General features: G+C 35.5%; 1 protein-coding gene across 1 annotated transcript in view; it reads left to right on the forward strand.

The window, feature by feature from the left end:
• NRK (Nik related kinase) overlaps positions 1 to 26727 on the forward strand; it is a 141270-nt gene that overhangs the window by 64148 nt on the left and 50395 nt on the right. Inside the window, exons 3-10 of the mRNA XM_058535097.1 lie at positions 4458 to 4514; positions 5863 to 5934; positions 12420 to 12545; positions 15691 to 15801; positions 17313 to 17403; positions 20033 to 20163; positions 22028 to 22082; positions 26317 to 26395. Coding sequence (XP_058391080.1) covers positions 4458 to 4514; positions 5863 to 5934; positions 12420 to 12545; positions 15691 to 15801; positions 17313 to 17403; positions 20033 to 20163; positions 22028 to 22082; positions 26317 to 26395 — 722 coding nt within the window. The remainder of the gene's footprint in view (positions 1 to 4457; positions 4515 to 5862; positions 5935 to 12419; positions 12546 to 15690; positions 15802 to 17312; positions 17404 to 20032; positions 20164 to 22027; positions 22083 to 26316; positions 26396 to 26727) is intronic.

Below are 26727 nucleotides of genomic sequence, written 5' to 3' on the forward strand. Positions count from 1 at the left end.
GGTGAACTTACACAGAAGATTTAAGCAGCGGTTTCTTTTCTTATGATAGGAAAGAGAGCATGGAGCATTTTCTTCTCCTTGTTCTTCGATGCTTGAGAATTAAAAGGTCATTCTTTGCATGCAAACTCTATTTAAGACAGCATTGTTAATCCAGTGCAGCTAGTGGCTCCTGTAAATTAGTGGTATTACTGATGGTAGGAAAAACAAACAAAAAAAATCCACGTTTGTAGTTTAAGACTTTCCTTGCAATTTTCCTGTGTAAGATTCACTAAGACCAGTGGGAACTGTGAAGTTATGTAATACTCCATCTAGAATCCAAAACCAAACTTCCTTCTTAGCATTCTCTATGTGTGTTTTCAACAAATTGAGTTTTAAAGTAATTTGTCATAAAACCTACATTGTAATGGAAAAAAGGCACATCTTAGAAATTGGATTTGCTGGTCCTGGTTCAACGTCACATTTAGGGAGACAATCTGTTTATGACAACATGGTCTTTAGCTAAGATCACAAAACAGCTTCTATATAGTCAGTGAACCAAACACAAGATGGCACCACGGAACAATTAGTTTATCTCAAGATGACTTCGAGGTTCTCTAGATAAATGCTCAAGAACAGTGTTATCCCTCTTCAAAACCAACGTCTGTCACTCTTAATGAATAGAGTATGAAAGAGAAAAACAGTAACTTTACAGTGAAGAAACATGGTAGACATCACTTTAACCAAGTGATCAAGGTTAACATCACCAGTGATGGTCATACCATGTACCCCTGACATGATGTGATAAGAAGGGCACTTCACCTCTGTGGTTTCTTTCTCCAAACCCATAATCTCAGTGTAATCATCAGGAAATGTCAGACAAACCCAAAGAGAGGAACATTCTACAAAATACTTGACCAGTACTCTTGTGAGGTGTCAAGGTCATGAAAAACAGCAAAGATGTCTAAAGAACTGTCACAGATTGGAAGAGCCTGAAGAGACATGACAGCTAAATGAAATGTGGGATCCTGGTTTGGGTCCTACAAAAAGGACATTAATGGAAAAATTGGAGAAATCTGAATAAAGACTACAATGTAGTTAAAAGAATATTGTACCAATATTAATTTCTTAGGTTTGACAATTATACCATGGTCATATAAGATGTTAACATTAGAACAAGCTGAGTGAAGGATATAAAGTAACACTCTGCACTACCTTTGAAACTATTCTCTAAGTCTAAAATTATTTCAAAATAAAAATTTTTAAAAGTCAAGATACAGAGGGAACTCTCTGGAATATTAGGTTAACAGGCAGCAATTTTCCATTTATCTATTATCTGGATATAGCAAACTTCTATGGAAGCTTGCATAATGGTTAGGCATATTAACCCAGTACATAATTCCAAGATCTGGGGTTTAATTTCTATATAGACACAGTGAGCATGTTTTCCAAACCCCACGTTAGGATACCTTGTCTGACAAAATAATTTTTTGCAATTTTCAAGTGAGAGATTAAATCACAGATAATGAGGGTAGAACCAAGTTGATTTTCTCTGTTCTGTGGTCATTGGTGGCACCTTTTAAAGACATTTAGTCATCTTACTAATATGTGTCATGAGTATGATGGCTGTGTATTCCAGACTTTAAAAAAATTTGTGGCTTAGTAACCACCAATCAAATAAGACAACATATGGCTAATATCTTTACTAACACGCCAAATATTTGTGTTGCACAGACTAGTAGTTGGGCCCATAAATAAGCTCTTAGAATCAAGGAAGTAAACATTTTAACTTCTTTAAAGGGTGTGTGAGAGCCAGTTTCCAACATGTTGTATTTGTGCATACAGATGTGAAAATATTTGACTAGAAAGTATTTATATGAATAATTAGGAAAACAATACTTTCTAAGTCATGATAAGAGCTAAACAAATAAAAATATTAATATATATTTTCTTCCAGAGATATAAATAAATATGGGAGTCTCCAACATATTCATATATCCACCAGCAATAAAATTAAATTGGACCCCTATCTTACGCTACTCACAATAATTATCTCAAGATGGATTAAAAACTTAAGTAATCTGAACTGTAAAACTCCTAGAAGAGAACATAGGGAAAAAACTTCATGACACTGGTCTTGGAAGTGATTTTTTGGATATGACACCAAAAGTACAAGCAACAAAAGCAAAAATAAATAAGTGGGACTACCTCAAACTAAAATCTTCTGCACAGGAAAAGAAACAATCAACAAAATGAAAACGCAACTTACGCAATGGGAGAAAATATTTGCAAACCATTTATCTGATAAGGGGTTAATATCTGAAATATTAACTACTTTTTTCTCTGATTAGTTAGTAACCTACACCTTTTTCTTTCCTTTAAAAATTCTACTCTTTGGTAGCTGTCATGATCCACCCAAAACTGCTCACCTGATTCTAGACATCTCCTTGTACCTTGATCAGTAGTTTCTGAACCCTATCCCAAGTCCAGCCCATTCCCTTGCTTAGTTTCTATCCTTCTAGCCTTGTGTAGTAGATTCCTAGGGCTGCCTTAACAAATTACTACAAACTAGATGGCTTAAAAGAAAGGAAATTTATTCCCTCACAATTCTGGAGGCTAGAATTCCAAAATCAAGGTGTCTGCAGGGTCTTTCTCCCTCTGAAGGCTCTAAGGTGGAAGGCTTCCTTGCCTCTTCTAGCTTTGGGTGATTTCCGGAAATCCTTATTCTTCCTTGACTTGTAGATACATCAGTCAAATCTGCCTCACATGGCATTCTCCCTGTGTATCTGTGTCCAAATTTCTCTCTTCTTATAAGGACACTAGTCATTGCTTTTAGGGCCCACCCTAATCCAGTATGACTTCATCTTAACTTGATTACATGTGCAAAGACCCAGTTTCCAAAAAGGGTCACATTCACAGGTATTAGTTGTTAGAACTTCAGCATATCTATTTGGATGACACAATTCAACACAGAATACGTTAACCTGACTCAGGCCTGACTCCATAAACTGAAACCAGCAATCCATGCCACCTCCCATCAGTGCTACGACCATCTAACCAGTAGACGTGTTACCTGAGATATTAACAACACTATCCAGACATACCACCCCTCATTTGATCATTCTATAAGCAAAAAGGTGTTGCTGTCTTTCACATGAAAGCTGTGACTAGTGACAGTCCTTTGGTTTGAATGCCCCTATATTAGTTTTCTACAGCTACAGTGACAAATCCACAAATTAGGTGGATTAAAACAACAGAAATTTATTCTCTCAACAGTTCTCGAGACTAGAAGTCTGAAGGGCCATTCTCCCTCCGAATGCTCTAGGGAAGAATCCTTCCTTTCTAGCTTCTAGTGGTTGCCAGAAATCCTTGGCATCCCTTGGCTAGTAGCTGCATCACTCCAATTTCTTCCTATTTTCACATGGCCATCTTCCGTTTGTGTGTGTATCTATGTCTCTGTGTCCAAATCTCCCCTTTCCCTTATAAAGACACCAGCCATTGGCCGCCATAATCCAGTATGACCTCATTTAACTTGATTATATCTGCAAAGACCCTATTTTCAAAGATGGTCACATTCCAAAGTTATGAGTGAACCTGATTTTTGGGAAGGTACTATCTAACCCAGTATCGTCCAAGAATCAAATCTTCTGCTAGAGAACTGTCAGATAAGGCATTCTGTTTTAAGTTGAAACCTTACACATATCAATACCAGACTGAAATTTTTCTATGACTACAGCTTGAAATATTTTAAAAGGCGCCAGCCACAAAATAAGAATTCTGATTCCAAACCTCTATGTTCATTTTTGGAAATTATAAATCTGTAGCTTGTACTTGAATTTAGAATAAGATTAACTTCTTAGAACTCATAAACTTTTCTATAAAAAAAGAATCTTTCAGAACTTCTTCCTTTCATAAATATCTTTCATATGATTGAGGGCATACTAAATGGTTTACAGGCCATTGAATTAATTATGTGTCCCTCTTACCTGTGATTATTATGGAAAAACTTATTTAGTGTATGAAGAGGGGTCTAATGGAAAGATATGTCTGCATAGTACCACATAATCAGTTGAAAAAATGTTCAGTAGAACATCTCCTTTATCCCCATCTCCAGTCTGAAATTTTTACTTTTCATTTTGATGCTTTGGTGCCATATAAACCTAGACGAAAGATGCTAAGAAAGCAGTGCCTTCAAATGGCCAGTTATGTACACTATTTAATACAAACATGAAAAGCAAAACTACTCCCATAAACTTGCTTGATTTTTCAAGTGAAATGGTTGAAGTTTGTTTAAAATGTTGATAATTTAATATTTCTGTTCTCTATATAATACATTATATTTCATCTCTATATAGTATTTTATATTTCATAATAGACTACATTGTTTACTTTATTTAATTTTAATATTTTTAGTTTGTTTGTCTCTTGATCGCTGGATTATATAGCCAGTATTTGATGTTTATTACTATCCTGTGTTTCAGGGACTCCATGAAAAGACTGGTGCATTTACAGCTGTTAAAGTGATGAATGCTCGTAAGGTACTATTATATCCTGTTTGTATTCTATTCCCTTAATGGACTGTGGCCTTGGGATAAACAGCTCAGAAAATATTGTATTGGTTTTTAAAAATCATTATTATATATAATATAATTATGTAAATCTGGATTTTTTATATTTATCGTTTAATATTATTTCTATCCATTAGTATATTATCTTTATTATTGATTTATTATATTTACACATAAAAAATGCTTCACTCACACTGAAAGTACCACATATTTTGGTATTCTATAAGAGTGAAGAAAATATCTGTATTGCTGTCTATTTCTAGTTGATTATCTGTTTCCTGGGGTAGCAAAGAGGAGATTTCCTCTAATATTGTGTTAATCCTTCTGTGTTCCATCATATTCTTTTCCCTCTCTGACCGTTCCTTTTGAGAATTTAGGCCAATAGATTGTCAATGACAGGTAGAAGGAAAGAACTTGTCAGTGATGCACATTTTTCGTGTATTTTCTGACAGATGAGCAAGAGAGACAGTTTAATTGACACTGTTCCTGCTAACATTCATATAGTTGTGTCATGGTTCATAACATATTGTTATAGAATTTGCTAAGCACTGATTTCTGTCCTCTTTCTTTAGCATGAGTGTCTCACTTTCTCAAGATAATATTAGCATGAACATAGCAAAGTTCAAAAAATTTTCACTTCACTATACCCTAAAGGAAAATTCTCAAATATTATGTTTGAAAAGCTATACCTATTCACTGAACTGTTGTCAATGCCATAAACTGTTCTTTTCCAATTTGTGCAGGGAGTGAATTGCTGAAACTGTTTAAAGAGTTGCATGCTTTTTGTTTTGCCAATAAATGTCAAATGTTGCAAACCAATGTGGGTTTCAAGGGATTTTGAGGTTTTGTGGATTTATTTTGCCCTATAAACCATGGCTTCCAAATAATCAGCCTAGTACTTTTTGAGTGATGCTCTCTAAAATACTTATTTCCTTGTTTTAACTTGAGAGACCTTGACCTACATTTGGGTCTAGGATCTACATTTTAGATACTCTAACTTTTGAAATATTAAAAATCATGTTCACTCCATAGATAGTTAGTGTCAATTACCTGTTTTGTAAGGAGAAATAGCACTTTACTAACATCAAGTTGTAATTTTCCCATTAATATGGCAGTTAAATCTGTTACTATGAATTTGGTGCCAAGTTTCTGTATATATAAGAAACTGATTTTCTATTAATACTATTAGTGAAAATTGAGAGTGGATTAGTATTATGTTACTCTTCCATTTAGTGTCAAAAGAGCACAAAGTACTTAAGAATAAATCATTTTTAGAGTGTATCAGTGAATCTAATAGCTTTTGTTCTTGGTTTTGCAGACCCCTTTACCTGAAATAGGAAGGCGAGTGAGAGTAAATAAATATCAAAAGTCTGTCGGGTGGAGATACAGCGTGAGTACTGAAAGTCCTCATTACTTTAAACTACTCTTTCCTTTAATTTTCAACTTTAAACTAATTCCTTTGTGTTGTATCGTTGTCACTAGAAGGCCACCACTAAAATGTTCTCGCCTGGAAGTGATAACATATTTTTATCTTTTAACATATTCACATAGATTCAATTATTGTAATTGAACACTAGCATCTGTCAGAAAGCAGAGCCTAGCAGAAATAGTTTCCTAGGGGCCAGCCCCTTGGCGTAGCCGTTAAGTGTGCACACTCCGCTGCTGGCGGCCCAGGTTCGGATCCTGGGCGTGCGCTGCCGCACAGCTTGTCAGGCCATGCTGTGGCGGCATCCCATATAAAGTAGAGGAAGATAGGTACAGATGTTAGCCCAGGGCCAGTCTTCCTCAGCAAAAAGAGGAGGATTGGCATGGATGTTAGCTCGGGGCCAGTCTTCCTCACACACACACACACATACACACAAAAATAATTTCCTAAACAGCTAAGTGTTGACAGCAGGTAAAGGATTGAGTAAATCTAAAGAGCATGGTACTCTTGAGTAGCAACAAAAGAGATGATGGGACCAAGAGCAAATTTTGCCTAAAATTGGCTTTGGCAAGGTCCTTTTTACACCTTTTACATGGTATCCTGGACTAACTGGCTTTTCCCACATTATGATTCTAAGAAACATTGCCATTGTACATGAACCAAATGAGGACTGTCATTTGTTATTGTAAGAACAATAGTGGACAGAAACCCAACAGGCTACCCAGCTTAAAAGTCTTCAGACATCTGGCAGAGTACTTGAATGCATGAAGGAGCATGAAAATGCTTTCTACTTGGAACTTTTTAACTGCCTTACAAAGCAGTCTCTTTGACACCAATAATTATTTGCTGGTTCTAGAATAAGATCTGACAAAGAAAATTCTTTTTCAGTAGATGTTGATGATCTAGATGTTGGTGAACTATCAAAGTATTCTGTGGGCCTAAAAGCAGAATTCCTGCTCTCATCAATATAATTCATTGATATCTTTTTTTCTTACTTTTCTCCCCTGCAGTCAACTCTCGGGTATTCGGATATTTTCAACCTTTTGTGTCTTAATAAATATACTCTCAGACAAATTAAAAATTACCTCTTCCATTAACACAATCATATTCAGAAAAACTTTCTAGTTATATTAGAAAGGTATTGGTAAACAGCTTCATGATTCATTTAGTAAGTACTAGAGTCCTGTTTTGGTTACAGTGTATCTCGGGAGACAAATCATATCTAAATGAAACAGATAGTACTGATTAATAACATGCTTTGGTAGATCAAGAAGCTGCAAAAGGTAAGGTATGAAAAATATAATTGTTTGACCAATTGTAGTTTCATCAAACATTTGTGTTAATAAACCCCTTTAAAGGTCTTCCCCAACCCTCTCTGGTATTCTTTCTATAGGGAAAAAGATTTTGATTCTAGAATTGGGTGAAATTACATGGGGAGTTTTGGCATCCTTGAGCTGCCTCTTCTTGACAAAAAACAGGATATTCAGGCCATTCTGGGATCAATTGGCCCTGAGCCAGGAAATGCTATAGCATCATATTACTAGGATATGTGTGATAGTTTTAAATTACCCACTTGGCCTTATGGATATAATGTACTTATGTGTTTCTCACAAGCTCAACTTCCCATTAATTGAGAATGGCACGCACACTAATACTTTCCAAACATATCTGATTTTGGTTTATTGGTTTTGGGGGAGTTTACATTTATGTGGGAAACCCACTCTTGAAAGTTTTTCTAGTTGGGAACTTTGAATTCTCTGATTATATATTTTAGTAAGAAAAATAACTGCTAGCTGATCAGCCAGTTAGCATCTCTAAATCATCTTGAATCCTCTGGGATAAGAAGTTTGTGAATTACACGTACACCTCTTTGAGTTAGAAGTTTATGGAAATAGCAATAATGTGGAAGTTCAGAAACATGAGTTCAAGTCCCAAGACTACCACTAAATAGCCAAGAAGTACTTGGAAAAGGGGTCTTACCCCTCTAGGGCTCAGATTCCTCATAGGCAAAATGGCAGCAGGATATTTGGCCTACCTCTAAGCAGGGTTAAAAGTATGGTCACATGCAACTACATAGCTGCCTAGAGCTCAGCATTCTCCTATTCTTGCTTGGGAATGTGAGTTTTCTAACCCAGAAAGAAAAGGAAGCTCCTTGATATCAAATTACCAAACAAGTTAAAGGACTCAGTCTGGCCCACGCTTTTCTTTAACCTGTTCCTTGTGTTCTTATCCTCACACCATCATCTCATTCCTATTTATTGCACTCTTTATGAGTTTGTATTCTTCTCAGCAGAACCTTGGTGCCTTACTAGGAACTGAGAGTGCCGATGTACACATAGAATTGCTAGTTCCTGAGGTTTATTTCTAATTGATAGCAGATATTGTTACCATTTCAAAGGAGAGTCACATCACAGGGAAGCATAAAGTTTAAGGGTCCTACATGGCAAGAATGAAAGCTTCAAGGATCAACTTTTAGTTTTGTAGAAAACAGGTTAAGGAAATTTGAAGAGAACTTATTAACTGAACTTCCTTGGGAGGCTGGGATGAGACCGGAACCTGAACTTCCATATAATTCTCATGCTGCAAGTTGATTATTTTATTCGTTCATGCCTTTATTACACAATAAGTACAAAGAGAGAACCTGTCACTGGGGTTTCCAACTAGAGAAATCAGGCTCCATCCCCTTCCCCCCAAAACGAATAGGTGTCTAGATTTATTTGCTAGTAGTTGAATGTTTATGGGTAAATCCACTGGAAAATCCTAGGGAATTTTCTGCAGCTGCCAGCCATTTCTCCAAGATTTCAAACTTTATTTTAAAAGATATATTATGAATGCTTGGGGACGTTACAGCACCTAGTACATTGGCTTATATTTATTTCATAACTATTTTTAAAGCCCAGACACAATATAGCTAAATATAAAAAGTAATTGCCCATCTTTCCTACTGGGTCTTAGGGAATAAGCTAGGAAGGAAAATGATAACTGACTAGATATATTCAGTTACAGATTCATTTCAGCTAAAAGGTGTATTTTCCCCTACCCCCAGGTCATCAAGTCAAGGTAATTGAGGGAAATACTGGGGAGAACTAAAGATAGTTATAGGTTAACCCCTTAATTACTTTTCATGCCAGTTGGCCCTTTTCTAATTTATTTCCCAAAAGAAGTCAAAGGCATCCTTTTTCACTGGATTTCAGAACAAGAGTTTAACTGTATATTTAATTAAAAAGTCTTCTTTCCTCTACATATTACAAATATATTTCACTTTGTACAATAAGAGGTTATTGTTGAAAAGGTTATATAAATTGAACTTATAAATTGAACTATATATTGAAAAGGTTATATAAATTGAACTTTTATAGATGCAATAAGAGAGCTTTTTTATTTACAATCAAGTGAAATTTAGAGCTAGTAGGAATTTAAAGGACCCTGGCGGTGAATCCATTTGTCAAGTGTAGGACCAATTCCTGAGTCACTTCACGTCACTCTCAACTTCATTATACGCTGTCTTGTATTTATCAACGGTTATATCGTTCATGTATGTGGATCTTATTTCCCTGTATGTAAGTTCCTTTAACTTAAGACTATGACACCTAAATGCATAAACCAATGATATGGTCATTGGAAATTCCCAACAATTTAAGTTACCTTTTCGTAAGTTAATATTTTAAGACATTTTTCTCCAGTGTATTGTACCTATATACCCTAAAAGTGTGATGGTTTTAAAATTATTAAGTGAAGAACTTTTTTTTATTGGCTAAGAAGAGTTACAGAGGAATTATGGAAACTACTCGGTTGTCATAGTACAAGCAGACATAGCTGAATCTTAGGGAGAGAGAATCGCTTCCCATTTCACTCCACTATAACAAATGTGCTGGAAATAAAGGTTGCTGATGTTTGTAGATTAGGATAAAAAGTAGAGAAAGGTGTATAGTTCTGATAACACTCTGACTAATTCAAATGAGAAGGTCAAGTAACAAAATATTGTATGATAATACCTTGCATGCCTAACATTGTTCTTCCAAGGATTTCAAAGAACTTTAAGTATATTATCCCATTTGATTCCACTAACGTTCCATGAAGATAGGTAATGGCTGCCATCTTCTATCAGATTTCTGAGGACAATCTGAACCTTGGGAAGATTAAGTGAATTTCCAACTCTTGGCTATCAGTGCTAAAACCCAGGTGTCCTAATGCCTAGTGTAGATGCTCTTTTCTGGTGACAGCATACCGTCTTCTGCTAGAAATATCTCTTGAAATTATGTACTCTACCTTGGTCGATCCCATCAGAAAAGATGGCTTCAATTATCACTATATAGATAGTCCTCAAAAACAATATCTCTATCCCTGACCTGTTCCCTGAGTGGCAGACCCATATTTCCATTCTATGCAATGCTATGCATCCATAAAAAGGAAGTGCATTTATGTTTATTGATATCGAAAGATGCTCTGCAGATATTGAATAAAACATGCAAGTGATAGAATAGCGAGAACAATATGAGCTTGTTTAGATTAAAAGATAAATGCCTAAAATATATATATAATTTATTGATCATATCTCTACCCATTTATGTCTGTCATCTATAGCTATTGTATTAGCATATAAAAATGTCTGGAGGAATAGACACTCAACAGTTACCAGTGGTAGGAGGAAATGTTCAGTGAGAATAGACCACTTACATATTTTACTTCATATACATTTTATACATATGTACCACTGTAGTGATTAGGAAAATAAATGACTTTAAGCATGTCTTTTAAAAAGATCAGCACAGATTAAACCAATACCTTTAAAATTCAATGAATCACAAACTAATAAAGACAGTGTGGTACAGGCATAAAGATAGACATATAGATCAGTGAAATAGAACTATTTCTATATATCTATGGTCAACTGATTTTTGACAAGGGTGCAAAAACAATTCATGGGGAAAGAATAGTCTTTTCAACAAATAATGCTGAGAAAACTGGATATCCACATGTAAAAGAATGAAGTTGGACCCCTACTTTATATGAAAATTAACTCAAAGTGGATCAAAAACCTAAATGTAAGAGCTAAAACTATAAAATGCTTAGAAGAAAACATTGAGGTAAATCCTCTTGACCTCGGATTTGGCAATGGATCCCTAGATATGACACCAAACAACAAAACAAAAAATTGATAAATAGGACTTCATCAAAATTAAAAATTTTGTTCCTCAAAGGATGCTATCAAGAAAGCGAAAAGACAACCCACAGAATGGGAGAAAATACTTGCAAATCATATACTTTATGAAGTACTTGTATCTAGAATATGTAAATCTCATATTTCAATAATAGAAAGACACATAACCCAATTAAAAAAACAGGGGCAAAGATTTTCAATTAGACATTCCTCTGAAGATCATATACAAATGGCCAATAAGCACATGAAAAGAGTCTTAACATAATTAGTCATCAGGGAATTGCAAATCAAAACCACACTGAGATACGATTTTGTACCCACTAGGGTGGTTATAAAAATAAAACAGAAAATAATAAGTGTTGGTGAGGATATGAAGAAATTGGAACCATCATTGCTGTTGGGAATGTAAAATGGTGCGGCCACTGTGGAAAACAGTTTGGTATTTTTATCAAAATGTTAAACATAGGATACCATTTGACCTAACAATTTCACTTCCAGGTATATACCAAAGAGAAATGAAAACATATATCCACACAAAAACTTGATATGAATGCTCATAGCAGCATTATTCATAATAGCCAAAAGGTGGAAATAACCCAAATGTCCATCAGTTGATGAAAGGTAAATGAAAAGGAATGAAATACTGATATGTGCTACAACATGGATGAATCTTGGAAAAAAAGCTAGTCACAAAAGTCCACATACTATATTGTTTTCCTTGATATAAAATGTCCAGGATAGAAAAATCTATAGAGATAGAAGATATATTAGTGTTTGCTCAGAGCTGGGATATGTGCATGGCAGAATTTGGGGGTGAAAGCTAAAGGGTATGGGGTTTCCTTTAGGGGTGATAAAAATGTTCTAAAATTGATTGTGGTGATGGTTGCATAATCCTGTAAATATACTAAAAATTATTGAATTTTGCACTTTAAATGGGTGAATTGTATGGTATGTAAATTATATCTCAATAAAACTGTTACAAAACAAACAAAAAAGTAATGATTCCATTCAGTGAAAACTTTATACAGTAGCCATTGCTGCTGGTCCAGGGATCATACTTTGGGAACCATTAAATTAAAAGATCTTCAATTAACCTTTATTATCTCCTAAATTCCTAGGTAACCAGAGATCTCCATTCTCTGACAGTTCTAGTTGTGATTGTTATAAATTGCTGTAGGATATAATAGGTTGCCATAGTATTCTCCTTCTTTGATCTACTATAGTTCAGGGTCCCATAGTCATTGAATGGCATAGCTTAGGAGCTTTACTGTCTATTCTTATTCTACAGGATGAGGAAGAGGATCTCAGGACTGAACTCAACCTTTTGAAGAAGTACTCTTTTCACAAAAACATTGTGTCCTTCTATGGTGCATTTTTCAAGCTGAGCCCCCCTGGCCAGAGGCATCAACTTTGGGTCTGTATTTAATTACCTTGATCTTATTCCTTAAAACTAAATCTCACTTGAGGACATACACTTTCATAAGCTGAGATGTCACTTTTGTGCACCTACAGGAAAACTTAAGCACTCAACTGCTCTAAGTAGTATGATAAAATGTGCTCTGAGTCCTGGAGATGGGAGTGATAAAATATGGAAAAATAACAAGTGCCTGGCAAGGGTCTTGGGGGTAGGATGGGGGAGGACTCAAATGAACACTGAAAGTATCTAACATATTTGTTTTCAAATGTAGTTTTGCTGCTTTTAACTTTATGTAATTACTACTATATTTGCTGGTAAATTAGTGGTATGGCGAAAGAGACTGCCTGATGGACTTGCAAATAATAACTATATAAGTATCAATTCTAATTAGCATTTGGCATGATCATATGGGTGCATTTTAGGTGTTTGCTAAGTATATGCATTATTGTTTAAATACAACTCTTAGAAACTCTTTTCTAAATTGTTAGTTTACGTATCCTTTTCTTAGTCTTCCTGCCTACAATATCACAAATTATAGATTAATGAGATAAATTTTAGAGGCTAACTGAAACCCATGATACAGTTACCAGAATTGTTGCTGCCTTCCACTATAGGAAATGTAGTCAAATCACACACAAAAAAAATAACCTTTGGTCAAGGATATCTTTATTTAGAAAGGAATATTTAGAACATAAGCTGGGGTCAGTGTGCAGTTGCTACATTTCCATTTCCAATTCAAGTCAAGAATAGTAGTATTTTTTTTTTTCAAAATAATGACTGAAACTTTTCAGGATCTTCAAGTGTCAAGGAAAGATTCTGTTACATTTTATATAATGGATTTTAGGAAGCAGGACAGCGGACAGTATAGAAAGGTTTTCAACAAGGGATTGAATTGAAGCAGTGGTTCTCAAACTTGAGCATGCGTCAGAATCTCCTGGAGAGCCTGATCAAAAACACAGATTACTGAGCCCCACCCACAGAGTTACTGATTCAGTTGGTCTGGGGTGTGGGTCCATGAATTTGCACTTTCTGACAAGTTCATAGATGATGTTGATGCTACTGCTCTGGGTACCACACTTTGAGAATCACCAAATTTAGACATCTTCAATTTAACCCTATTTTCTCCCAAATGACTAGTTAACTAAATCTTCTCTTCTCTGACAATTCCAGTTGAGATTTTATTAAATATTGTTGTACAGCTTTAATGGCTACTGGTTTTTTGTATTGTTTTTTTTTTTTTTTTGTCTTACAACATTTACATTTTAATATATTTTTACTTACAAGTTTTTCCTCTTGACAGTACGGCAGACTTCTAATTGGATATATTTATTAGTACTAAATTCATTCAGTCATTCAACATATATTCTTTCAAAACCATCTTTTTTCCAGGCCTTATGCTTAATGCTGGGGATACAATAATAAGTTGAATAGACATGGACCTGGCCCTTTGGAGCTTACAGTCTATATGCAAAGCCCAATATCAATCATATAATCACACAAATGAATGTATAATTGGTCAGAAGGGAAAGAACATGCTTCTGTGTGGCCAAATAACAAAGGAATCTAAATTAAATTGAGGAATGAGAAACTCTTCTTGAGAAACTTTTCTTTGAACTGAGGTCTGAAGGGTGAATAGGCACTACATGCCTAAATTATTTGTGGAGGTAAGAGTTTTCATGGGACCAGTCACACTTTCTTGCCCATGAAAACCAGAATAGGAAGTAAGTAAATGACTAAATAATTACCGTTTATAAAGCGTACGTGCCAGGCATTGCGCTTACAAAGCTGGGAAAATGATTGAGAATGCCTTACATTCCTTTCACAGTAGAGCTCTTCTGACTCAAGTCATATTAGCAAGATTTTCCAGGGTGCATCTTGGTAAATTGCTTTAATTCAGGTTTGTCATGGTTTAAAATGTGCCCTTTTTCTTCCATTACCACAGTGTACATGTTGTGCCCATGCAATATAGTTAACATGAAAATTAACCTTTTGTGGTTTGTCGGTATTATTGGTTTTGTTAGGCTGTTTCTTCTCTTCTTTTTCATGAGAGTGTACTCAAGTGAAAGACATGCACTAATATCAATTGTGAACTAATATAAATTAAGGGAGTAATTTTCTGAAAAGAAAATTTTAGTATTCCAAAAGGAAATAAGGTAGACTTTTTGAATATTCATGATTTGGGGTTTATCCTTTTGCTTTCTTTCATCTATGGCAATAATTAACTTGCCTACAGTTGAAAAAAGACATGTTTTTGTTCTTTTGATAAAGCGGTTTTGACATGGACACTAATGCATAAACCTGTGCTTAATGAAAGTTTGCTGGGTTGATTATAATAGAAATGTTCTCCTTCACGTTGGTCAGTCCTCTAGTTAGCTAATATAAGAAAGGAAATTTACTAGTTGGACACCTGATTCATTGGTGGCAAAAATAAATTTTCTGAGAAGTTGACTTTATTAATAAAGCAAAGTCTGCATGAGACACTGTGAAAGATATTAGTCTTAAAATAGACTTTCCTTAGCAGTAAAATCATTTGGGAAAAAAAATGCCCTACGGGAATGCAATTGATGGTTTCCCTTTTGGAGTTATAGTTTGCCAGTGTCTTGGGGAAAAAGAATCTAGAATTTGAAAATAAAAACAAAACAACAATAAAAAAGCAAATCTAGCCTTAATGTTGAAGTGTAAATTCTTTTGAGATCCTTCATATCCTGCTTCTCCACCTGCAATCAAACTGTTCCCTCAACTGTTTTTTCTGTTCCACTTCAATGGTCACTCAAGCTTCTCCCTGACACAAGCTTCTTTTTAAAGGCATGTTCTCATTCTGTTTCCAATAAACTGAGTGTTCTTCGCTCTGAACATATCCAAACACCACCTATACTCCAAGGCTTAGCTCAAATCTCACCTCCTGGTTAAATATCCCTGGTGTAGTACCTGTCTTCGCTCCCCCAACAGATCTTTGGATTTTTTTCCAACTCTTTCTAATTCCAATAACCTTTGGAGTCTTCCACCAGATAATTGAGCAAGTTTTGGCAGTGTCTTAATCTCTAAACATTATATATAAATATAAACCATATGAACTAAAACTCTCCAGATATTTTTAGAGAATTACTTTCTAATTCTTCATACTTTGTTGGCTTTCCTGCAGATGGTGATGGAGCTGTGTGCAGCAGGCTCAGTCACTGATGTAGTGAGAATGACCAGAAATCAGAGTTTGAAAGAAGATTGGATTGCTTATATCTGCCGAGAAATCCTTCAGGTGAGTCTTCATTTAGTCATTCTCCCCTGGCCTTGAAAAAACCTGGGAGTAATATATACAGTGTACCTTATACCTGCTCATATAAGATGGTTTAAGAATTCTAAACATAACCTCTGGATCAGGATACTGAAAAATGACCAAAAGGCTTTAGAGAAGGTAGATTTTCAGGTGACGTCCTTAAAGTTTATAGTCCACAAGATGGGTACCCAGGACTTTCCAAATCAATACCTTTAATGGCTCTGTCAAAGTCAGACTATTGTGTTCAACGAATCGTGGAAATAACCACTTGGAGTATTTATTATGTTATTATGATTTTTAGAGTTCTTTAAAAAGAAAAAAATGCATAGCACTGTCATTAGAGATTAAGATAAAGGTGAGGCAGAAGTCAACGTTTTACAGAAATGGCCCCAAACCATCCACAACCATTTTACAGACATTCTCTTTGAATAAAGCCCTATTTTTAAAACTTTATTTTGAACACCAAATTTGATGAGAGCGACAATCTTGTGGATCTACCAAACTCAAATTTTTCTTTGTGCCTTAAGTGCTTAGGGTCACCCAAGAAGGATATTAACAGAACTGAACAGCACCACTGATACAATGTTGGAATGTCCTTCCTCCCATCTTAATTGGATTCACTTGTGGTAATAGTGTAAACAGTTAAGACTGCAAACTCTGGACTGAGTTTAATTTCTGGTTCATCATGTATTAGCTCTGTGTCCTTGAGTCAGTTACTTAGTTTCTCCAAATCTCACTTTCCTCATCTGTAATATAGGGTGATATTAGCACCCTCCTCAAAGGGTTGCTTTGAGAATTTAATAATTTACTCCACGTAAAGCACTTAGCACAATTCTTGGCAAAGAATAAGGACTAGATAAATATTAGCTCTTTTTACTGTTACTTCTATTATTAATCCCAAGTTAGTATCTGGAGTGATCTCACTGAAGCCAGGTCACGGGTTAGCCAGGTCACGGGTTAGTTTTAGTGGTGAATGGGCTGGAGCCAGCATGGTAAGCCAATACAAATTGCAAATGCTTTAAAATGAATTTCCATATTCCTCCAAATTCTCAGCCTACAAGATTGACTAGAAAATATTTTGGACTAAACAAATGGTTGGATGAGGAATAGAGCAAAACAATGGCTGAGTTATGATATTTAAGATGTCCAGGTCCTTACTCTTATGATTAGTTGGAAATATCGATGCTAGAAAGGAAAGTAAATGGCCCAATGTATACAAACATTACTTTTTGGTGTTCTTTTTCTTTCATGAGTGTCCTGATTTATTTTCCTTTCCTTATAGCCAAAAGTAGTATTTCTGGGAACTGGTTGTAGTAATTCCAGCCTAAAGAAAGAATTTTGTCTGAAAAATGCAAATCTGGGTTATTTTTCTTACCAAAAGTTTTTCCAAAAATACTAAGAAAAGTACCAGAAAAAGAGAAAATATATATACTGATGTGGCTCTTTAAAATAAATAAATAAATAAATAAATATATATATATATATATATGCAGGGCTTAGCTCATCTTCATGCACACCGTGTAATTCACCGGGACATCAAAGGTCAGAATGTGCTACTGACTCATAATGCTGAAGTAAAACTAGGTAAGTTTATTCTTGCAATACTTTAAGTGAGGCCCAAAATATCTTAATGGAGAAAAATCCCTTAGGATAACTGTGTTTTCTATCATGTCACTAACAATATCCTCTACTTATTTAGGCTGTGTCTTCCCTGCCTGCAAAAGCAGTCAAAATTTTAAAATTTGTTTGGGATGGGAAGTGAGGCAAGAGAAAGATGTGCCTAACTGCTTCTCTGAAATAATGTAGATAAAAGCAACTTTTCAATTATAATGAGAGGTTTATATGTTGGTCACTGCTTTAGCCTTTATTAGATATAGCTATTATATTTATTTCACGAATTGAATTGAGTATTTACCATGTGCAAGTTTCTGTGCCATGGACAGGGATTAAACAAGAAGACAATTCTTCCACATCACAGAGCCATATTTTCCAAAGAATATCAAGGAACTTTTAAATTACTTAAGCACAAATTGCTTCTTTGGAATTTTCCCTCAAATATTTAAAGAACTGATATCAATTGGAAATTATGCTCCAGTAATATCTAAGTCAAATTCAGAATTGGCAATCAAAAGATCAGTAAGTCCCTGGCTTTCTATTCCAGAGTTCAGAATGGCATAATTTATTTGAAAATAACCACACATATTGTCTCACAGGTACACAGGGAACAATACATTGCATCCTTTAATGTTTAAAATAATATCGTTGGTTGGTTTTTAAATAATACCATACGAATAATGTCCATACTATGTTATGGCAAATAACCTCATTGATATAGAATGTAAATTACTGGTATCAAATTCTATATCTATTTTTAATTATATTAATTCTTGCCTACCATGTCTCTAGCATGACCTTAAGATAGTTCCCATTTTCTTGCTAAACAAATACAACCAGAGTAGAGATTTTTTTCATTCATTTAGAATTCTTTTCACTGAATATTTGTGGAAGAAGCATGAGGTAATAATTGTTCTGGAAATAAGCGAAAAGTGACTTCAAGGAAATATGTCTTTTGTGTCTAAAAGCTACAAAGATAGAAATACAATTTTAAGACACTGTGTTAAAATACACGAAGGACATTTGGATCTCGCATTCAAATGTGCAGAATAGTCTGTCACAAGACTACAGACTATGTTCACATGTGGCAGCACTCCCATATATTTGAGTCAAGTTGCTGGCCAACCCTACCTTTTGCAACCCAGAGGAGAAATTGTAAGTAAGTAAAAAGCCACTGAAAGATCTGTCACAAAGTCCATGCACTAAAATTCATGTACTTTACTCTGTAGGAGAGACCATTTAACAGTGGATTAGAATCTAATCAGGCTTATTTTACACATAACCCTTATATATTTGGTTTTAGGTTTCTCAGATGTCAGCATAATTTTAAGCAACATATTATAAGGAAAAGTTTGCAGAAGGCAAACCCAATGACAGCCAAAGGGAGTGACAGAAAGGAAAGAGACTGGAAAATGATTGTATTACGATTGCAATTAATCAATAATCCTTATATTCTGGTCCCTAAATCACTAAGGAAAAAGTTAAATTATGCCACTGTTGAGGTCCCTACTTTTATCTTAATTTCAGCTTTTCTTTTTTTTTCTTTTCTTCCATTCACTACTCTTTCTTCTACTCTTTTCTCCTTTCATTTTCTTCCCTGAATGTCATATGTCAGCTTATGGCCTTCATAGGTATTGTCTTGGCCCTTAAAGTTGGCCCTCACGGATAGTGAGAATGCTGAGCTCTGATTTAACCTATTCTCCAAAAAAAATCTAGATAATGAGATTGTTCAACACCCAATGATGCTTTTCACATATTATGGGCATCTTCTTTGTTCTTGTTAGATCCTTCCTTAAAGACTGCCCTAAACTTTTAACTTTTTAAGTTTTTTTTTCTTCTCCTAAATTCTTCAAACTACTTTTCAGTCAATGTTGTTCTCTATCCTCTAGATTCCTGGAAACCGTTCTAAATTAGAAAATCTACTTCATTTTTCATCCCTGTCTTATTTTTTCTGGACTAAATAACCCCAGTCTACTTTAGTCTTTTTTCTGTCTGTTTCTGAGGATACCATACTAAATATTTTCATATAATGTATCCCACAGATGAATAGGAGACAGAACTTTTATAGTCTAAGCTAAGATATAGATACCACAGAAAATATTTGCATCTGATTCAAAAGATCTGTAGAAGAAGTTAAACTAAATTCTAGCAGAAAACTCATTTTTTTAATCAATGGGATAGGACTCTCTAATATCGTGAGTGAGGCTTCCTAATAAACTGCTAACAGGTTTTAGATTTCTTAGATGATGTTTATAGTGCTGGCTTCCTCCAGTCAGGTGGCAGGTCCAAACACTACATATGTTATCACTTCAGAAGTTCAGGGTGTACTGATGGAACTTTATTTTTAATATTCATGGTAAACATTCAACCAAACCTACGGTAGATTTACAATAGCACTGCTGAGTCTCTTTCCAACATAAATAGCAGCAAAAGCCTACTTCCCAGTATTCCTGGAGTAGACTTCATGGTAAAGTTTGTTGGGCTGGAATGAAAATCTGTTATCTATTGTGGCTTTTGTATTGGCTTTCCAAGTTAAAGCAATAACTTATTGACCTTTTTGTTACTGATTAATTATTTTGACATATGCTGAATTTTGCAGTGGATTTTGGAGTAAGTGCCCAGGTGAGCAGAATTAATGGGAGGAGAAATAGCTTCATCGGGACACCATACTGGATGGCACCTGAGGTGATTGACTGTGATGAAGACCCAAGACGCTCCTATGATTACAGAGTAAGTGTGAAGATTCTGATAGTGGGAATCAAAATTTGGAAAGGACTTGTGACTAATGTTTATTTTTAAATGATAAAAGAATAAAAAACAGGCAGCTCCTCCTTTCATATTAAACTCTAAAAGCAAATACTAGCTGCTATTCCTATATGTGGTTTGATTATATTCATAAAAATAATATTTTCTAAAAATGTAGACAAAGTAGACCATTGGGAGTTATCCATATTTGAAGAAGAATGTCTAGTTAATATTGCTTGCGACTTCTCGGTAAAAATATTATATTATGTGTCTTTATATGGAAATTTAACTTCCAGGGGCAGAGGGCTTTGTAAACTTAAAAATGGATAGATGTAAAGCCAATTATTAATCCCCACAGTAACTTAGCTCCAAAAAGAAAAAAATAATTTGATTACTCAGGATAATGGAGAAAATCCTTGGCATGGTTCACCTCCAAACCACAGAAAATCAGTGGAATAGACAAATTAAGTAACAATTCATGCTATTTATTAAAATTTCCACTGAAGCTGCAGTTTGGACAATATACATCTATGTACACATTTCAAAAAGCTGATGTGGAAAGAAACCTCTCCATTTGCTATAGACTGGAAAAACCACACTCCCTCTCCACATCATAAGTCATCCAAACAATTCATTGTGGTTTCGTTGTGTGGGACCTAGGACTCGATGCTTGAAGTTGATTAATGCAAGTTTCATCTCTTTTCCCTTTCCCTTAAATGCCCTCTGCTTGATCTGCGAGCAGATCTATTGAGAGCTTGCTATAGTCCAGCGCTATTAGAAGCTATGGAGACTATGGAAGCATAACGTTCTTTTAGTGGCTTACTGTAAAAATAATGTTTTATAGCTGTATAATTTTTTGCAGTCTTCCAAAGACTTTCACCCATGTTAATTATTTGTTTTTAATTTTTAGCCCCAAGTAACTGAAAGAAAGCTTGATCTTAGACCAACGCAACAACCCTTTGAAGCTAGGAGATCTATAAACTGGGGTTCTAAGAATTCAATTAGCTTGTTTATGAGTCATCCAGCCAGTCAATGTACCTCTAGCCCTGTGCCATTTCTACATTCTAAAAACAAGGTACAGTTAATAGTAGTGAGGATAATTTCCTAGAGCCCCTTAGAATACAATTTCCTAGACTTACAATAATTCTATCTTCAATTTACTCTATTCAAGGAACTGCTGAAAGTGCTTTTCTATATGTTATTTCATTTAATACTCATACCAGTCCTATGAAGTGGATACCATTATTATCTCCATTTTACATAGGGTGAAATCAAGGTACAGAGAGTTAAATCATTTACCAAAGATCGCACAGCTAGTAGGTTTATGTAATAGGACTTCTTTACAGCATGTTCCTTTTGGTATTTCAGTTAAGGTAACAATAGCAAAACAGTCATGCACCACATAACGATATTTCAGTCAATGACAGACTGCATAGACAACAGTGGTCCCGTAAGATTAGTACCATATAGCCTATGTGTGTAGTAGACTATACCATCTAGGTCTGTGTAAGTACATTCTATGATGTTTGCACAACAAAGAAATCACCTAACGGTGTGTTTCTCAGAAAGTATCCCCGTCATTAAGCAATGCATGACTGTACATCCAAGATGAATTTTCCTTACACTGAACCCCATCCCATATCAACCTGTTGTGTAGTGCAGTACTGGCTTGTCACAAGCTCAGATAACATCTTCCTATGATGTCAGTCTATAGTGAAGCTTTATTATAGAAAACCCATCAAATGTCTCTGGCATTGACTCCTCCCTCATCCAAAGAGTGTTTTGGGATTCTAAATACTATCAGTTTCCCATTTTTAGGTGACAATTTTTATCATCTTTTGCTTTGCAGAGTGATGTGTGGTCCGTGGGAATCACTGCTATTGAAATGGCTGAGGGGGCTCCTCGTGAGTAAAAATGATATTTGTTAAAAGTTAGGGAAACATGCTGTACAAATCTGCCACTTATACCAGTAGTCAGCTTGTACTGGCCACACAGGTGCCACACTATGTGCCAAACTATAAGTGGTGGCCTTTTCAGTGATTACCAAGTGCTCTAGTCAGAATGGCCAGATATGTCTATTAAAAAAGTTTGTGCTTTTCTTTCTTATGATATCTTATTTTAGGCTGATGGAGTGTTGTTTCAATTTAGCCTCAATGGTATTTGGTCTTGACAGTCCTGACTAACCAGAATCTAAAGGCATTCCAGTATATATTGACTGGTGGAATATTTAGGTTCTAGAATATTTTCAGTCACACACCGCTACTACTTTAGACATGACAGTTGAGAAAATCCTCCAGTGGTTCATTGAAAATGAGCCAATCCTCAGCAATATTGGGAAGTAAGCTTTTTTTTTTTTTCCTTTGGAGTCAGTCCAGCTCACCTTTGGTGCCTTCCTTGTTCCTTTTAGTCACTCCAATGCCCTTGATTGCTCAGAAGCCTCCATTTCTTCTTCATCATTTCCTTCCTCATCATCATTTAAATGACTTGTCAGCATCCTGTTCTCTCGGGATACTGCTTTCTGGTAGGAAAGTAAAAATGGAATGTTAACTTGGGTATAAATGAATGATCACCATCTAATGTATGACCCCGTAAGCAGAGCATATTTGCTATCCTTAATACATAAATCCAAAGATATAAATGATAAACACATTCCTGGTATTGTTAGATGAGAAGTGAGAGAAATGCCTGGAGTGTGTGGGGCGGCTAATTGCTTTGCTTCCCTCTATCCAAGCAGATCCTATAGGTTCCCATATTCCTGCACGCTCTGTCTGCACAATGTCCACCCACCAATCTTTAAGCTTGGACTATCTTAGCACTGTTTTTCAAGGCCAGTGGGAGTAATTTCAAGGAGTAGAAATAGTGGTAATGTAATTGTTAAGAATTCCTGGTGTCCCTTGGAATATCACAGAAGAGGTTTCGATTAAAGCTGAGACAGATGTGGAGATCAGGTTGCTGCTGCCTCTCTTCTAGTGCCCAAAAAACTGCAGAGTACCTATGTGGAGTGAGTAAAAAATAAATGATGGAAAAAAATTGTATATGCCACATGTATAAAATTGAAACAAGACTAGGAAGATGAATATTATTCCTCATTAACTCTTGATTATTTCTCTTTGTGTAACATGCTTAGATTATGTTAGATTGAGTAGCAGCAGCTACTGCTGCTTCTCTCTTGCTCTCTTGCTCTGTCTGTCTCATTCTCTTTAAATGCATGATATGGTATTTCATATGCATATTGATGCATATATTTGGTTAGAATGCATGACTGCATCAAGTAGTATATTTTTTCTATTGTTTTTGGGTGTTCCTCACCATTTCTTTCCAAAAAACTACCTATCTACATTTTGCAGATTTGTACTTCTTGGTTCACCTGTTTTGTTTCACTTTTTCATTCTAAAATATTAAATCAGGGGAGAAAAAAGGGGTAATGAGGAAACTCACAGAAAAAATGCAGAAAGGGAGTTTTACACAGTACACAAATGGCAAACTTCTTGCAAAAGACAGTTGAGGACCAGGAGATTCTTAACTCACAACGAGAGCAAATAGAACCAGCATGCCTGGATAAGTAATTGGAATGGTGCAACTTTGGTCATGAGCAACTTGAAATAGCTGCGCTGCTAAAACATTTGTCTTTCACCAGCCTCCTTTATTGCCTGGAGTATTAACTTTAGACAGAAATGATTGTCATCGATTTAACTGCAGAATTCCTCCAGGTTATGAAAATTATCATCTCAGAGGGGATGTCCTTCCAAAGTGACAGTTATATGATAATTTCCTCTGAGGTCCAGATAACAAAATTCCCATCTATCTTTGGTGAGGCTCTCCCAGAGAAGTAAAAAGAGAGGGAGAATAACTTCTCGCTGGAAGGGTGCTGTAAGCAATCTCACAGGAGAGAAGATCTGACCCATTGCACACTAGGAGCTTCTTAAGCCTTTGGGTTCTGGCTAGGAATACAAACTTAATGTGGAGAACTTTACCCCAAGGCGAGACCATTGCTAGTAGTTATTCAAACATCAGAATATCATAGGCCGGATAATATTGAATAGGTGTGGTTCTTAGTTTCTCTACTCTATGGAAAAGTGAATTGTTGCCTGGTGGAGAAGCAGGATAGGGCTGACAGTTTACTCCGACTCTCCCTCCTTGTCAAGGATCTATACCAGCCATTTACCTTAATCTGAACCATATCTTTCTCTATTTTAGCATTCTCTTTGGTGTTGTAGAGATTATTTTTAATATTGTCAGCCATGTTTGTTTATAGTCCCACTTCTATTCCTTGCAGTGTCCCTCCCTTACACCTCCAGATCAATCTTTACCTGAGTGTCTCATGACTCAAATTTACCCTTGTCTCATCAGGAGACCCATTCCTTCAGTACTGAGAAGATTCCTTCAGATCTCAACATATTGTAGGAGTAAACCACACTATTTAAACTAATTCAAACTACCCCCAGTTTAATGGTTCCAACCCATCAAAAGATGTGTTTTTAAAGGAAGTTTGCTATTTCAAAGGAATGAACCTCCAATGGTGAAAGTTTAGGCAATGTTGGAGATATGGGGTGAAGGGGCATTTATCAGCATTCCTAAAATTAGACCGTATAGGAAACCTCCACAATTGCTGTTTGACATAGCTCTTGTACCCACCCTATCCTCCATTCCTTTGTGGATTTCTCCTTTCTCTTAATGAAAACTTACCTAATCGTACACTTACCCTAACTCTTGACTTCTTAAGATGTTTTTTGTTGACTGAATGATGCTCAGATGTTAATAAATGACAACTGCTTAATATTGTACAAATTCACAATATGTTTAAAGGACAGAAACTGTTGACTGATTGGACGCAGTAAAGGAATGAAGTGAGTCAAATACGATCCTGATCTTTTGATCTTGGGGCTAATTCTGCCCTCAATTATAAACCCGACCTTCTATTCATTTACACCTATGTAATTGAAACAAAAGCTTGACCTTTGAACAATTGCCTTTATATCACTCTAATGAAATTATCCTGGGAAGTTTTTTTCTACCACTATAAGAGGCCAGTTTGGCATTGTAGTTTTTCTGGAGATGTCTTATGGGAGAAGAAGGATGACTCTAAAGGGTCATTAATATCAAATTGTCCTCACATGAATGACACACTTATAGAGTTAGATGAAATTTACACTATGGCTCTCCTTTGGAGATTTTTGCACTGCCAGCCTTCTTTAATCAAAACACAAGAGGAAGTAAGTGAAGTGAGACACATATTTAAACGCTTATAGAAAAGCCCAGAATTCCCAAACCAATAAGGTAATGAATTTATATAGGACATATTGGAATAGGCTTTTCTTTGTATGGCTGTATTTCTGAAAAAGAGAATGAAAGTCCAGTAATTTGTCACAGACTTGAAGTGCCAGATAGTTAAAATCTTGATTATAAAGTCAATAGCTAATATTAAGTTCTTACTCTGTGCCAGACACTTTTACATGTAGGTTGCCATTTAATCCTCACAGAAACCCTTTGAAGGAATTCTTGATAGATTTTCTGTTTTTCAGATGAAGAAACTGAGGCACAGATAAGTTAAGTAATTTGCCCAAAGTCACAAAAGAAAAGCTAGGATTTGAACACAGGTGATCTTACGCTAGAGGATGTGTTCTTAACAATTATTACACTGTATCTACCTCTTTTCCTAGGGCTGTCAGCTTTCAAAACAGATTCTTCTCACCTTTTTAGACTACTAAATCATTCTTTATATATTATTGTGCTAGCTACTAGTCTGGTTGACTTTTTTTAGCCTATGATTGCATATTGCAACTTTACAACTCTAGATACCTGCAATACAAAAACACAGAAGAGTGCTTGTCCCCACTTTTTGTTTACTTCTCTGGATATAAATCATCAATCACACATTTTTAAATTTTTATCTTATGTAATTTATTATTGATTTGTCACACCTGGCAATAGTGAGGCTTTAGGATCTTATATAATATACTGTTTGCATTAAAATGAGCTTTTCCTTTAACTACATTCTTTTGTATCTATTTATTCTTTAGTGTCTATTCAACATGATATGTGAAAGAACACTGAGAATCCCCTCTGGAATGAGGAGTGTGCTTTGTAATCACCCTTCTTATTCATTCTAATTCTAAACTTATCTATTTTGCTTTGCAGCCCTGTGTAACCTTCAGCCCTTGGAAGCCCTCTTTGTTATTTTGCGGGAATCTGCTCCCAAAGTCAAATCCAGTGGATGGTAAAGATGAATGACTTTATCTCCTAAACACATTAACTTGACACTTTTATGTAGCAAAGAAGTTTTAATTCATTTGGTCAGTCCTGCTTCAATGTCCTTGTTGGACAATATTTCCTAAAAGCCAATACCCTAAGTGGGGGGTCTAAATGACTAGTTTTAGTTAAGAGCTAGCTAGCTAACTAGAAATAAGTAATGCCCTCCATAATATATTATGATGATATTACTGTCCTGGCATTAATGGCATATTCAGTGTTTCTCCAGTAATGGGACAGACCAATTGAAACCATTTGTGAAGTTTCTCACTGTGCCTAGACTGGCAGTCAGTGATTGTG

Source organism: Diceros bicornis, chromosome X (assembly GCF_020826845.1).
Source record: "Diceros bicornis minor isolate mBicDic1 chromosome X, mDicBic1.mat.cur, whole genome shotgun sequence".
In the NCBI taxonomy this organism is placed as follows: domain Eukaryota; kingdom Metazoa; phylum Chordata; class Mammalia; order Perissodactyla; family Rhinocerotidae; genus Diceros; species Diceros bicornis.